The sequence below is a fragment of the Carassius gibelio genome, chromosome B11 (genome assembly GCF_023724105.1).
Source record: "Carassius gibelio isolate Cgi1373 ecotype wild population from Czech Republic chromosome B11, carGib1.2-hapl.c, whole genome shotgun sequence".
NCBI lineage: Eukaryota > Metazoa > Chordata > Actinopteri > Cypriniformes > Cyprinidae > Carassius > Carassius gibelio.
Window position 1 is genome coordinate 10569289 of NC_068406.1, and position 14474 is coordinate 10583762.

General features: G+C 36.5%; 1 protein-coding gene across 2 annotated transcripts; it reads right to left on the bottom strand.

Moving 5' to 3' along the window:
- Positions 1–264: 264 nt before the first annotated feature.
- On the bottom strand, positions 265–11887 carry LOC127968084 (protein bicaudal D homolog 2-like). Of its 2 annotated transcripts, none has more exons than XR_008155889.1 (9): positions 11434–11887; positions 6712–6924; positions 6400–6552; positions 5747–6187; positions 5314–5643; positions 4540–5214; positions 4252–4403; positions 1965–4104; positions 265–1846 (listed from the first exon to the last, which is right to left on the bottom strand). XR_008155889.1 is itself a non-coding variant. In XM_052568975.1 (9 exons), the coding sequence occupies exons 1-9, from the start codon at positions 11680–11682 to the stop codon at positions 1844–1846; spliced, it is 2463 nt and encodes an 820-aa protein (XP_052424935.1). In that variant the 5' UTR covers positions 11683–11885; the 3' UTR covers positions 265–1843. The 2 variants fall into 2 exon arrangements, 1 of the variants encoding a protein (XP_052424935.1); XM_052568975.1 differs by having other exon boundaries at positions 3858–4104; positions 11434–11885.
- Positions 11888–14474: the final 2587 nt, after the last annotated feature.

Genomic DNA, 14474 nt, shown 5'->3' on the forward strand with positions numbered 1-14474 from the left:
AATTTGAAGAATTTTGTGATATTTTTAAGTTTATTGATATTACATAATTTTTTATCATTTAAAAAAAATATATTACGTATATGGAAAAGCACTCAGCCTGTTCTTTTCAAATTCTTTCCCAACTCTGCTTTCACTCAGCACTGCTCATATAATCTGTAACTTCATGAATATAGTCAAATGAAATGATGCCAACAGTGAAACATCCCAGCACTACTGGACTCTTGGAACTATGTCTGACAAAATTTGAGGACCTGAAGCAAACAGTGATATTTTATATTAGTTTATTTATTAATTTTTTTGCTTCTTTTTTTGTCAGTGAGAAATGTTAAGACAGACAAGGGCCTATAATGTGTTCCTCATGATAAACTACAGAGCGCAAAGGATTAGAAAAAAGTAGAACATTGACATCAGCACTGTAAAACAATAATAATTATAATGATAAAAAAAAAGAAGGAAAAAAAAAAAACATAGGCGAGGCATTATAGCATACATTGTACCTGTCAGATTTCAAGTAGAAATGCAAAGAGTGTGCCGGTAATAATGCATACAAACCTAGTCATTAATACTGAACCGATTATGAGCCAAGGTTATGAATAAATAATAACAAATACGTGAGGTCATTCTATAAAAATTTGTAAAAATACACTCAATGTCATATAAAGCTATGACATGGCTGATGAAGCAGTTTCAGCAAATAGAAAACTATTGCATACACTCCAGAAACAGCACAAAATTGCACTTTTTAGTCAAAAGAAAAAGAAAAGGAAAGGTTATTTTAAAACTTTAATACGTCTTAAATTTGAAATGGCACAAATGTTCTGAGGCAAAGTTTTCTGCTTGCTGAAATACAAACAAATAACTCAATTATTAGCAAGGTTACACATAGAAAAATAATGACCAACAATATCAACAGACAGCCAAGATGACTGCCATCAGAAATCATTACTTCCTCAAAGGAATGTATGATTTTGAACACACCTAGTTCTTACTAACATTTAAAATCTCCTAAACCAGCAATCTGAGTCGACATTCACAAGGAGTGTTTAATTATTTTCCAAATTAGATGTGGGCCAAGTGAGGGATACTGACAGAAATACTGAACTCTATGGCTTTAGATTGATTTATGAAACCAAAAACAAATAGTTGCATAAAAGGCACAGGAGGTCTTATGAGAGGGTTATACAAAACAGATAATCGATGTTTAAAACAGGTATGTATTGCAATGTAAAAATACAAAATGCTGACCTTAATGCAGTATTTGGCAAAAAAGTAGAAAGTATTCCAATTTGGAATTTATATTTTTTATGTGGTTAATTTAACATGCTTGACCCACTATGGAAATTGACTCCAAACTTTTCAGGAGCAAGTCAAACTTATTGTTCCTCAAACTGAGTTACACATGAAACAAAAAACAAATATAGGCCTTATTAACATAATCGTTCTCCCTGGAATATGCTTAAAACCTGACAGTTAAGCATAAAATACTATAAACACACCACAGTTCTTATATTATTTTTGTTTTTCAGTTAAATACGTAAAATTCGCAAAAACAAAAGATGTGCCAAGTATACTGAAATGTGCATCTCTTACATAACTAATGCACTAATAGTGCACATTAAACAAAAATGAAGCAGAAAAAAATACCACAGTAAAAGTCAGAATCATGATTACATAGGTCGGTTGGCTTTACATGTGAGCCTGTGAGTTTTCTTGCAGCCACATCCAGGGACAAATTTCTTGTTTCCATAATTGGAGCAGGCATGTGTATTCTGGACGTACTGTATGTGTCGAGCGAAGGAAGAGGGAAATGACCATTTGCGGATAATCTCCAGAGCTAATAAAATTACTGCAAAATTGAAAAACAAAACGATCATGAGAATTATTATATCATAACTGATCCAAATGTATTGTGAATAATTAATATATCTTAAGTCAAGCTGATCACACTGGATAGTGAAAGTTACCGTCAACATTGAGACAGGTTAGACTCATTAGTACACAGCAAAACATGGAGGACTCATTTTTCCAGATGCAATGGACTGCAGGAAGCTGAAGACTCACATGCAACAGACAACATGCCAACTAATATAAATGGTTAAAAGTGAGAGCAACAGATCATGCACAGTGGTTCAGAGACACATTGTAAAGACAACATGGACAATGTGTTATGCTGAAAAGCTAGATGAAATAGTATGAACAAAACCAACCAAGACATGGATGACTAAGTGTGCAAACAAAACTAAAATTCTAAACATAATCTATGAAAACTCTCAATTTAGTCATATTTTTATCTGTAGCATCAATTATGTTCTTTAGGGTTGCAACCTGGATTGCAAAGCTCCCAGCAGGCTCAGTAAGGTGCGTCTCTTTTGGGATTACACAGATTTATTTGCACTGACACAGAGATTAACAGACTAGCTTTGTGAAACTGGGTTTAACTCAATGACATTCATTGCTGGTTGGGTTAAAGTAGAAACATTGGGCTCAGATGTTCAGAGAGAAAAGACAAATTGACACAAATTTATTTGACCATGTTTAGCCATTTTCCAAGTATTGTTTCCTCAATACTTGTTTATGGATATCTAGGTTTCATTGAGTTTAGTTGCAACTGAATATAATATATCTGTTTGTACAGTGTGCTCTGGCTATATACTAAACTATTTGTCTAATGTGGTAGGTCATGCAATTAATCAATGCACACTAGAAAATTGCATGCACTACAACCTGCTTTCTTAAAAAAAACGAGTACAAATGTCAAGAGTACAGGTCTTCCTCGATAATAAAAAAGTCACAAAAGAGACTCAATTTGGTATCCAAATATTGGAGTTAGTCTATTACAAAAAAATCTTGTAGTAATTTATTTTACTTGTAGTGACTGTGATAACTTTAGTACACTGTAAAAAATTATCGTGAATTTAACGGTAAAAGACTGTAAAAATGCTACAGTAAAAACCTGTTAAATGGTTATTGATAAATTCCCCTACTATATATGGTAAAAAGAAAACTGTATTGGACATTACATGTAATTTTACAGTAGTATAACGTTTTTGGAAGTGAATCATTGTAGTGATAATTTACAGTGAATAACCGTAAATTGACATTCCCAAAACTCTTTTCTATTTCATTTTTTTTTTGATATAACAATGTTTCTTAGTTTTTTCTTATCAGTTTTGTATATTAGGGTTGTTTAATGAGTGTTTATTGCATTATTTAAGTTTCATGTGTGTTATCACGATGGTGTTTAGTGTTTGTGTGAATAACACTGTGCATCTTCTATAGATGTTATTATTTAAAAGCTGCTTGTGATGGGCTTTGGTTCATCATATTTTTTTCATCACCAAATGCATTTGGTGGTTATCAGTGTATTACAAAGGTACAGTACAAAACAGATTTCAGTACTTCAGTAGACTGGTATATTAACATTATACCAGTTAATGAAATTATGGTATTTAACTGTCAATTTAATACCGTAAAATATTTAAAATACTCATATTTTTTTACGGTACATTCCGGCAACCAGAGCTGTCGTTTTTTTACGTTTATATTACAGATTCTTTTTTACAGTATAGATAGTATGGTATTGCCAACCCATCCAGTATCTCCAGGTAGATTTACAGGAGAAGCCATCAGAACTGTTAGCACAAACAGTGACATGCTAGCATTGTTTTATCCCAAGTACACATACAGTAAAATGAATGTTAGTTAGCATGAGGACGCTGATGAGTAACAGTAACACACAGGTGTTAATCGGATCCAGTGTCACACAGAATTTTATACTTCTCACTGCAGAAAACCGCAGGACTTCCAATGAGGCCGTGTGGTTGTGGTCGGTTCTTACATGGAAGTCTAGGACTTACATGGGGGCTGGAAAACAATAAGGGTCCCCTCCCACGGCCAGATGAAGCCTTCCCACGGCTGCCTGGCCCAGCACCAGATCCTCTTCGGGATTGCTCATGGTCAAACTCCAGATCCTCCAATCGCTGTGTAAGGGCCAGTTTCTGCTGGATGGCCATACGCAGGAGAGAGTTCAGAGTCTTCTTCTCATCCTCTGCTGCAGCCAGCTGCCTCTGCATGTCGTCCAATTGTGTTACGTATTCATCACATCTAATGAATAAAAGGAGAAAGAGGGATAGAACAGGAGAGATTTAGTTCCTGGATTAAGCAACCCTACTGTTTCTGGTTATTTGGTTGGGATGAGCCAGACAAAGAAAGCTGGAAGAGAAACAACTTTCAGTAGTGTTCCCGCACTACCTGGTGGCAAACATTGCCCTGAGAGAGGAGAATGTAGCGGCATCTTCTTTAAGAGCCTTCAGCTCGTTCCTCAACTTCATCATGGTTTCAGTGACCATGGCCTTTTCATTATCATATTTGCTCTTTAGGTTTGCCAGGGCAACCTCTGCTGTCTGAAAGAGGACAGAACCACACCACCGTTTAAAAAAAGCTCTTGAAAAACTAGCAGTATGTTTGGATGGTCTACAAGAAGATCAATATTCTAGCATCATATACACCCTTGCCAAGCTAATCTTTTTTTATTCTCACCTGTTTATTGGCCTTGAGTACAGTCCTCAGCGTGGCGATCTGTTCTCGTTTAGTGCTCAGCAGGGACTTGAGCTTTAAAATCTCCTCCATGCAAGCAGCCTGGTCTTTATCCGCCACTGCGGCCAACTCTAGAGAAGCAACTCTTTGCCTGGACAGTTCTGTGGTACGATCGACCGCCTTCTGCAAGTGGCGTATCTGATCCCGAATTATAGCTACTAGGTTGTAGATGTCCATTGATTCAGGACCTGGATCTTCTCTGACTGGTGTTCCAGAAGTCAAGCTGTCAGCGGCGGTGGAGTTAGACCTTGGTGTCTCAGCTGTGCTGTCACTGGTTTGCGTCAACGTAGACTGAAGATCTTTACCTTCGGTCTTGTTTCCTTTACCCTCTTTGTAGAAATCGAGCATGACACGATTCGGGGTTTCGTTGTTGCACATGCAGACATGGTGGTAGAGGTTTGCAAGCTCTTCACTGAAGGCGACAAGCTCATCCTGGGCAACACTAAGACTTCCTTCTGTCTCGCCGGCAACTGCACTCACTTCCTTCAGCTCCTTTTCCAACCGAGTGACTTGATCACGGTCTGCACGGCTGCTGCTCTCCAAATGAGACACTTGAACACTGAGGTCACGCACGTGTCCCTCCAGTCGTGCCCGTACCTCCTCATGCTCTGCCTTCATCTAGAAGAATCATGCATAATCACGTTGACACTAAATCATCACCCCATCAATAAAAAGAAGAATATTGAACAAAATTAAAGTTTTCTCAGTCCCACTCACCTCATCATGCTCCGATTTTAGTGCCTTAAGCTCCTCCCTCAGTTCACCTGCCTCTGCTATGGCTACTTCATACTTGCACCGAAGTATCTCTGGCCCATTGATATCCAGCTCATAATAGTCCACATCATTGTCCTCCCGACTGTCCCGCTCTCGCTCACTGTCCAGGGCTGACTGCCGCTCCTTGCCTGCCTGCAATCTCCTCATTACACCCAAATCGTCACTAAGTCTCGTCATAGCTTCCTGCTGTTCAGCTAATGCTCCTCGAGCATGCTCTAACTGCTTCTGAGAGTCCTGTAAAGTGGTGAGTAGAGCCACCTTCTCTCGTTCCACCTGCAGGATGAAATGGAGGGGACAAATTCTACATTTAAGGTGACTGTGTCAACAAGGATGACCAAAAAGTTGAATGCCAATTAAATGTGAAGAACAGTCATACCTGTAAGAGCTGTTGTTTAAGCTTCTGGATTTCAGAGATGTTCAGCTCTGTCAACAAGTCATCAACCAGACTTGGTGCGGGACGGATGTTTCCATCTCTTTTGGGAGAAGACAATCGGTTATCTTCGTCGTTAACCTCACTGACTTTAGCTAATCCGTTTTCAAATGCCAAAATGGCCTCATCGTTATTTGGTTCGTCTGTACTCAGTTTGAGCCCATCCAATGAGCTGGCAAGAAGGGAGTCTCCCAGGGTCATGTGATGTGTCAATTCTTTTCGGAGAGCTGCTTTCTGCTCCCGTTCGGTCTTTACGGTTTCTAAAGCCTCTGTTAGCTGACGCTCAGCTATTTCACGTAACCGAATGGCATCCTCTAGCTGGCTGTTCATGTACTGCACTTCCTCTTCCAAGCGGCGATTCTCATGCTTTAGTCCCTCAAACTCCACCTTTGGGAGAGAACAGAGATGTATGAGAAACAAACCAAAGACAAACAGTATGGTAACACCAGACTTGTATAAATCCCACTATGTTAAAATTGTAGTCATCATTAAGAAAACACTTTCATCCAAAGTTTCTCCACGGTGATGGTGCTGGGACTGGAACTCTGTCTACTTTTCCACACTCACATTCGATGTGATCAATGGTCGGTGCTACTAACCTGACCCTGTTTAAGGGTGGAAACTTGTTTCTGAAGGCTGATGTTCTCTTCTTCCAGTTCAGTGTAGTCTTGCAGCAGACGAGACTCGCGGATCTTGTACTCTCTAATATCGTCACGCAGGCGACTGCGCTGGAGCTCCACAATCTCATTATTCTTAAAGACACAACAAATTTAGTTGACACAAGACTAAGATCTATATAGAAGATAGACGTAGCATTACTAGGGTCATAACTCACTGGGTTTGTTTGCTGTGGAGTATATTTTCATGTGGACAAAGTTCATAAATGTGTTTAGTAAACTCAACCCGCAAACCTCTCTCAGCTCTAGTGCAAGGGTGGCCAGACGTTCGTTCTCCGCCTGGGTGCTGGTGAGGGTGTTCTTTGTTTGTCGCAGGTCAGCCTGCAGTTCCTGCACTCTCTGCTCATAGTACGCCTCTTTAGATGCCGACTCAAGGATGAGGGACTCCTCCCTGCTTTCCCCATCTGCAGCCACCTTCCTATGTGTGGAGTGAACCTGGCCGTATGCCTGTAAGATCAGGTCAGAGAGATCAGAGAGAGATTGAGGTTAGAATAATGAACAAAGTCTATCAAGTTCTAGCACTATGGCTATACTAGGCTATAGAAGTCTGTCAATTCTGTTTGGGCCTATACTAGACACTGAAGTTTAGTTTGTATGTGGGACACTTTGTAAAGCTCAAAGATGCATTTCCTGCAAACTGATGATGTAACTGGCTACAGAAAACCCTAATTGAATACGGTCCAAAAGCTCTTCTTATCAAACGCTCAATCTCTTTTGTTCCCCACTAAAGTTGTGTGCCAGTCTGAATGATGTCATTGGCATGCTACAGCCTGACTAAGTGACCACACACATGCGCAACCATGGCAGTACAAGCTGTAAATGTTAACTGCTCCGTTAGTGCTGGTGGCTAGCAGAAAGGCATGCAGGGACCACTGATGTATGATGGACCAAGCACACAGATGCAAGGCCTAACAATGCAACATACATCAGGATGTTTCTTCAAAGTCCCTCTGGACTTTCAGAAAATAAACATATTCATATTCTCAATGGTTTATTTATCCACTTACATTGTGAAACAGTAAACATACATTTATCGGAGGAGAATTGTGATTTTTGTCATTTACAAACGTTGAATGCGTGTGAGACCAAAAGAGACGTGGAAATGGTGTCAGCACTAAGTCCTCCTCCTGCCACGGCAGCTGCTGCTAAGACCTGGCAGCTGTCCACCTGTCACTCTGGGCTGCCAAGACATTTCTTTAGACCTTTATTCTGATTCCAGAACAGAGATTCCATAGATAAAGACAACGGCAACAACACCCAACACTGTGTGTTTCTCTCGATTCCTGAACTATTGGTTAAAGAATATGTTTGTGATCAGGTCTTTAATGAAAGATGATACAACATTCCTGTGTAGAATAAACTGATTCCTTGAATATCTCATAATCGACTTACAATTCTCAGTACTGCTCTGCTTAAACTGAACCAGAGATGCATTCGCAGCTTACTCTGTATAACTAAAACTGAGAAAAGGCCTTGTTAAATATATCCATGCCACTGCTGTGTAAGTCTTCCACTGAGACTTCAGGGATGTCAAACACAAGACTTCTTATCTGCACAGAATTTTACAGAGAGGGAATCCAAAGTTTTACCAATTCTAATGGGTTCTAGGAGAGCAGTTTTCAATTTATGAATCATACAAAGTGTGTAAATAAAGAGATAAAAAAAAAAAGTTGCGGCAAGTGATTTGTAACTAAGTTTTTGAAACACACAACATTGAATGTGTGTGTACAATTTATATTGTACAACAAAACAAAAAAAGTTGACTTCAAGTCGTCAACATACACAATCAGTGTACCATTCATTCATTCGTTCATCTTTTGATTTCATATTAAAAGTAAAAAAAAAAAAATTTCAAAAAATTCCATTCATATATTACTTTCAGTGATTATTGTATTACTAAAGAAAAAAAATGCATGCTATTCCTACAATCTTGGGATTTTATTCAGAATCAATTTAATCCAAAGTAATAGTAAAGACATTGATAATGTTACCAAAGATATTTCAAATAAATGCTATTTGTATGAAAATCTATCACAATTTCCACAAAAATATTAAGCAGAACAACTGTTTTCAACACTGATATAATAAGAAGAAATGTTTCTTGAGCAGCAAATCATCATGTGACACTGAAGACCGGCAAATTCAGCTTCGCATTACATTAATTAATTACATTTTAAATGATATTCAATAGAAAACATAAATTAAATTATAAAAAATATTATTATAAACTTTAAGAATTTTTCATAAAGTCACTGCATTTTTGATCAAATAATTGCAGTCTTGGTGAGCATAAGAGACATTTAAAAAACATTACGACATCTTCCTAACAATAAACTTTTATATGTCAATAACATAATTAGCTTATGTGCATACAGCATATAAAACTCTAGACTGGAGCTGTAGTGTAAACACTATTTTTTAAACTGAAGGCAGGCAAAAATATTTTTTACTGCGCTAAATATTTAGATCTCTTTCTGTGGTCATATTGACTTAACCTAGAAACAGATCTTATCGGCATTTCACATAAGGAACACTAATCTCACCAAGACTGGGTCTTACTATGCTTACAGAGTGTTTTGAGAATGAGTTAACGTGAGAGAGCAGATCTGATGTAGGCTACTTGGAAAGGATTAGCTGGTCTTCTCTTTTCACCTCACCCCGTCTGATCCAGCGTGTCTGAGTCTTGATCACACCTATCTTAACGTGTCTGCGTATGCACTCTCTTATGGTTTCATATCCCCTCTTTACTGTGGTGTTGAAAAAACTTTTACAAATTATTTTCCCACACTGCAGGACCAAAATTAAAATGAATTAGTGAAGATAAAAATGGTAAATGAATAAATAAATAAAATAAAACAAAAAAAAAATAAAAAATAAATGGTAACTAATAACAGGCCTGAATTTTTTTAAAAATGTTAACCTAGTAATAATATACATATTAATAATTAGAATAATACAAATAATATACATATTATTAATAACAAATATTAAATAAATACATAAATTTAAATAAACCTATATTCAAATTAAATTTAAAAATTAATGTAAACAAACCAATAAATTGTGACTAGACTGTTTCTAAATAGTAACCTAAAATCTGAAAGTGTATTTTATATATATAAAATGCATTAATAAGGAAGAATGGCTTTTATTAATAAAATGACTCATGCAAGATAATCTGCCTAGTAATCTGACTTCATGCACTGACCTACAGAAGTCTAGCAGCTTGAAATGACACACAAAAGCATTTGTACAAGAGTTTAACTGCTTCCAGCTGAAGCCCCTTGCTGACACCATTAGTGTGAGATCAGTCTAGGCAGTGGACGTGAGTCAAGACCGAGGTGCTTTTTTAGCCTGATTTCTTCCCAGATCTTCTTACTACATGACGAAGACAGCGTCCTCTATTTAGTGGTGCAGAAAAGATTAGAGCAGAAGGAAGTAAGTACAGAACAAAGACGGGCTCTAAATAAACTATAATTCGAACAATCAGGATTAATGTCTGAGCTCAGATGCATGTTTGTGTTGACAGGAAGTCGTAGGCGAGAGAGAGAGAGAGAGAGATGTTCAGGGGTGCTGAGAACACAACTTGAGTTTATTTAGGTCTATAAAACAATTCATATACAGCCTACATTCCAGTCTCGGTTTATTGCAGAATGTTTTATCAGGAAGAAACATCTACTCCACGTGTTTTCTCACATCCACATCTCACTTCTCGTAATTGTTTCACCTTCAGCCTCTGATCAACAACACGCAAATTATATATTCACACCTGTCTATATATTAGAATGCTGAACATACAACATGAGATATTAAATAAATTAAGGGTTTTAAGGGACTTTAAATATATTCATAAATCTCCTCTAATTGTAAAATGAATATCCGGCTCTTCCATAGATAGCAGGCAGGATATCCTGTGGTCTTTTCTTAGGTTATTGTGATGAAGCCATCACTTTAAATTCTACAATAAATGTAACTTTATTGAACTGGGCTTTAGCATAGGCTTGTGTAAAGAGTAAATGACATTTACATAATTGGTACTGACAGAATATTTCTCATTCTAGATGTCTAAATGTTGATTTTTTCCCAAATCCCCAATAATGCAAAACCGTATATATATATATACACTTTTGACACAATAAAAACAGCAAACAACAAACTATTATATGCATCAACAATATTTTATCAATAACAACAACGAATTGTGACAAATGGACTATTAAAAGTACAAATATTCCATCTAGTCACATTAATTTAAGACCATATATCCTACATGCACAATAATTATAATACAAACTGAGGTGGAGTTTAACAAGTCATAATACATGGTACAGTTTAAACTGAATGGCTATTTTATATCTTTATAGCTAACAATTAGCATTCCACCTTTGTAATTTGAAAGCTGATGTAATCTAGTCTGTATCGTCAAGCCTATATCAATTCAAAAAGTTATGTTTTGCGGACGATTTTAAATGAATATTTTATTCTGTCAAGCGTCATTTGTAAAACGAGACCAGAATTAAATAATATTCGATGCTTTTTGTATTTGATTTCAACAAACAAACAAACAACAACAAAAATAACTTAAGCAAACTCAACTTTCAACAAAACATTTAAAAAAAAAATTAAAATTAACTGTCCATAAGTGATTACAATAACGCAGGTTTTGCGTTATTTTACACTATACCGGTCCTATATATATGCTGACAAAGCGACCGATAACGAGCACCTCAAAATAGCAAAAATATCCGCAGTTTCATTGATATTTTTTCCTATTTCTTCTTTTTATTATCGCTGGCACTTTTTGCAAAGTACATGCTGAAGAACAATGAAAGTACAGAAAACGAGCAACGATGGGTGGAGCAGGCAGACTGATACACTTTTCCTTTTTCCAAAAACACACCGTTACATTTCAGTCAAGCCGCAACATTCTAACATTGTTGTCTGATTTGGTCTGACCTCTCTGAGCTGGTCCAGCTCATGTCTGGCGCTCTCATACTCGCTCTCCAGCTCCTCGAAGCGCTGTTTGAGCTGCTGGTTCTCCTCCAGCACCGCGAGCCCATACTCCGCCGCCTGGATCTTCTCGCGGCTCGTCTCGCTCAGTTCCCGCGTCAGGCGCTCGTTCTCCGCGCGGAGCCAGTTGGGCCCGGCTTCAGAGACCAGCTGCGCCTCGGGACACCCGTCCTCTTCCCCGGACATGTTTGCCATCACCCGGCACACTCTAACACAGGCGATAACGGACCGAGCCCGTTGATTCCTCTTTCTCAACCATGAAGTTGAAGTTTATTGGAGGCGCTATTCTTAATGTGAAAGTTCAAATTCAATTTTACAAACTTATACCCCGTGTTTCAGTGTAGATCTCCATGATTTTCTCTGGTTCGGATGTCATTCCGGAGATTAGGAGGGGGACTCGGTTTGCTGTGAGATCATCTAGCAGGAATACGAAGTGATTTTGTCTCTCCTGTTTTAAGGGTAATGTAGTTCCATTGAAATATGCATGCGTTGAATTAGAGCTGTGCTAGACTACAAGACCCATAATGCTTTGTGTTCTGTACACGAAGGCAACACAGATGCACAGATGGTCCATAGATTGAATGCCAAATTCAATTTCAAATGTTGCTCAATGCTTCCATCTGCTGATGGTAAAATTTCAGGTTGTGTGGTGTAGATGTTTTTAAAATCAGGGACTTCTTTTAAAAATATATATATAAAATAGGCATATTAACATCGTTTATGTAAAAATACCTATTTATACTTTGTGTTAAAAATTATAATTAATTTAATTTAATGTAAAACGTGAAAAAGTAAATAATTATTGTAATTTTAAATTAAATATTTTTTATTGCCTTTGAAAAAAAAAAATCTTAAAATATTTTATGGAAAACATGTACTTTGATAATAGTAGTTGTTGCCACAGTTTATATACTTTATAAAACTGATCTTTTTCTGTAGTCCAACGTCATACCTCATGGAGCCAGTCTGAAAAACCCTGCTCAACAGTTGAAACTTAATTGTCTATCATTGTGTTTTCAATTGACTGAAAAACTGGGATTTGCTTTTGTGTCCCCACCACAATTGAATGGAATAGAACAGAAAGCATTTGATTAAAGGACATTCAAACCACAAAACTGGTTTTACCCATCAATCTGAAGGTGAAAATATGCTTTATTCATGCAAGCTCATCATTATTATCTGCCGAGGTTGAAGGCTGACATGGCTGAATCAAAAGAGGAAGTAGCAGAATGAGCGTTTAACATCTCCAAGGTGCACTTTCATCCCGATGGTAAGTTCTTATTTAGCGCTCTCTCGTTACTAAGAAAGATGTACTTTAATTCTGCATGTTCAGTTACTGTACAATTCTGTCTTCAGGGTGCTCTGGATGTTTACAACCACTGTAAGTTTGCCAGATCAGATTTTAAAATCGAAACCGAAAGTTGTACAGTATTCATTCATTCATTCATTCATTCATTGTTATATACTTTTCATACAGATAAATATTACCATTTTTTCTCTGTCTGCTTTGGCCTGGGCTGTGGACTGTCACTCTACAGGCCATTTTACTGTAAGAAATAATTTTTAAGTGTTCCAGTATATAATTATTTCATCCTAACAGGGTCTTTCAGACTAAAGTGAAACCATTATTTATGTTCATTCTTCTAAATTGTATCCATAAAGCCTTACACATGAGAAAAGCACACTTCCAAAAAAGTTATTTTAGTTTGAAGTGTATATTTGAAGTGTTTTTAAGTTCCTCTATACACATGATCAATCAATCAGTCAATCTTTGAGTTAGTCATTAATCAATATCTTCATGTTTTCCAGCCATCGTGGTGCCGTCAGTTCTTGCTGTGCTCTTCACAGTAGTTTTTGAATGTGTTGGTGCATCCTTCGGTAAGCAGTTTTATTCAAACTTATAATATTAAAATGAATAAAAAAATTCCAAAATGCCACATATAACAGTTACAAAATTTGATGGAACAGGTTTTGTTGAGCATTTAACATTTTTAACAGGTTTGCCAGCACACACTGTAAGGTGTAAGGGTCGACCTTACCACTGGAAAGGTAATTTACTGTGTTCAGATAGCTTGCCTTTTTAAGTAATATGAAAACTGGTGTGTTATTAAATACCTTTTCTTTTTTTTTTCTTTTTTTGCTATAGATGTTGTCTGCGGTTATTGTATGGCTTTGTTAGTCACCATCCTTCATCTCAGGTCTTATCATGGTATGTTAACCTCACAATTTATCTATTTAAAAAAAAAAATCAAATAGAAAATTCTAAATTGTAATATTAGTTCACAATATTACTGTTTTTACTATATATGTATTTTTAATTAATAAATACACTCTTTGTGAGAGTCCTGTTTGAGTATATAATGCTATAATCCATGTTTACCAATGTTTTTGCAGTTTATACTCTGTCTTGTGGCTTGGGCCTCGTTGTGTTTTCCATAAAAGGAGCCATGCGCAAATATAATGCTCTATGGTGAGAACTTTTCCTTTATTATGTCTGAATGTTTCAAATTAGTTACTGCTGGGCATTGTAGCAGATTATTTTCTAAGAACATACTAGAAAGACTGTTGTTCCTGTTTTTTAAACAGGAAAGCAAGGCATTACTGTCGTTGAAGCAAAATTAATGCTCACTTAAGAGGTAAGAAATTTATATATATATATATATATATATATATATATATATATATATATATATATATATATATATATATTTGTTATTTAGTTGTTTGTATTTTGATAATACAACTGTAAACATTGTCATTTTCTTTTTCAGGTGTCCATTTGTTCATTCATGCACATTTATTAAGTTTGTGTAGCTCTTTTCATATACATGTTTTAAATCAAAGCAAATTGTCATGTGAATTCAATGTGTTCTGACTAAATTATTTACATTTCACACATCTAATTTCTGATTTAATCTTGTTTTACTGTTTGTTACTTTCTACATTTCACTTTTCCATAAATTGTTTTGATAGTTATTTAATTGATT

What these genes read in the sequence shown, in the direction of transcription:
- LOC127968084 (XM_052568975.1), bottom strand. Translation starts at nt 11,682, where the DNA reads ATGGCAAACATGTCCGGGGAAGAGGACGGGTGTCCCGAGGCGCAGCTG. An exon ending in TTAAACAACAGCTCTTACAG is followed by an intron (nt 5,644 to 5,746) that starts GTATGACTGTTC and finishes TTCATCCTGCAG; the next exon opens with GTGGAACGAGAGAAGGTGGC. An exon ending in AGGGCAATGTTTGCCACCAG is followed by an intron (nt 4,105 to 4,251) that starts GTAGTGCGGGAA and finishes TTTATTCATTAG; the next exon opens with ATGTGATGAATACGTAACAC.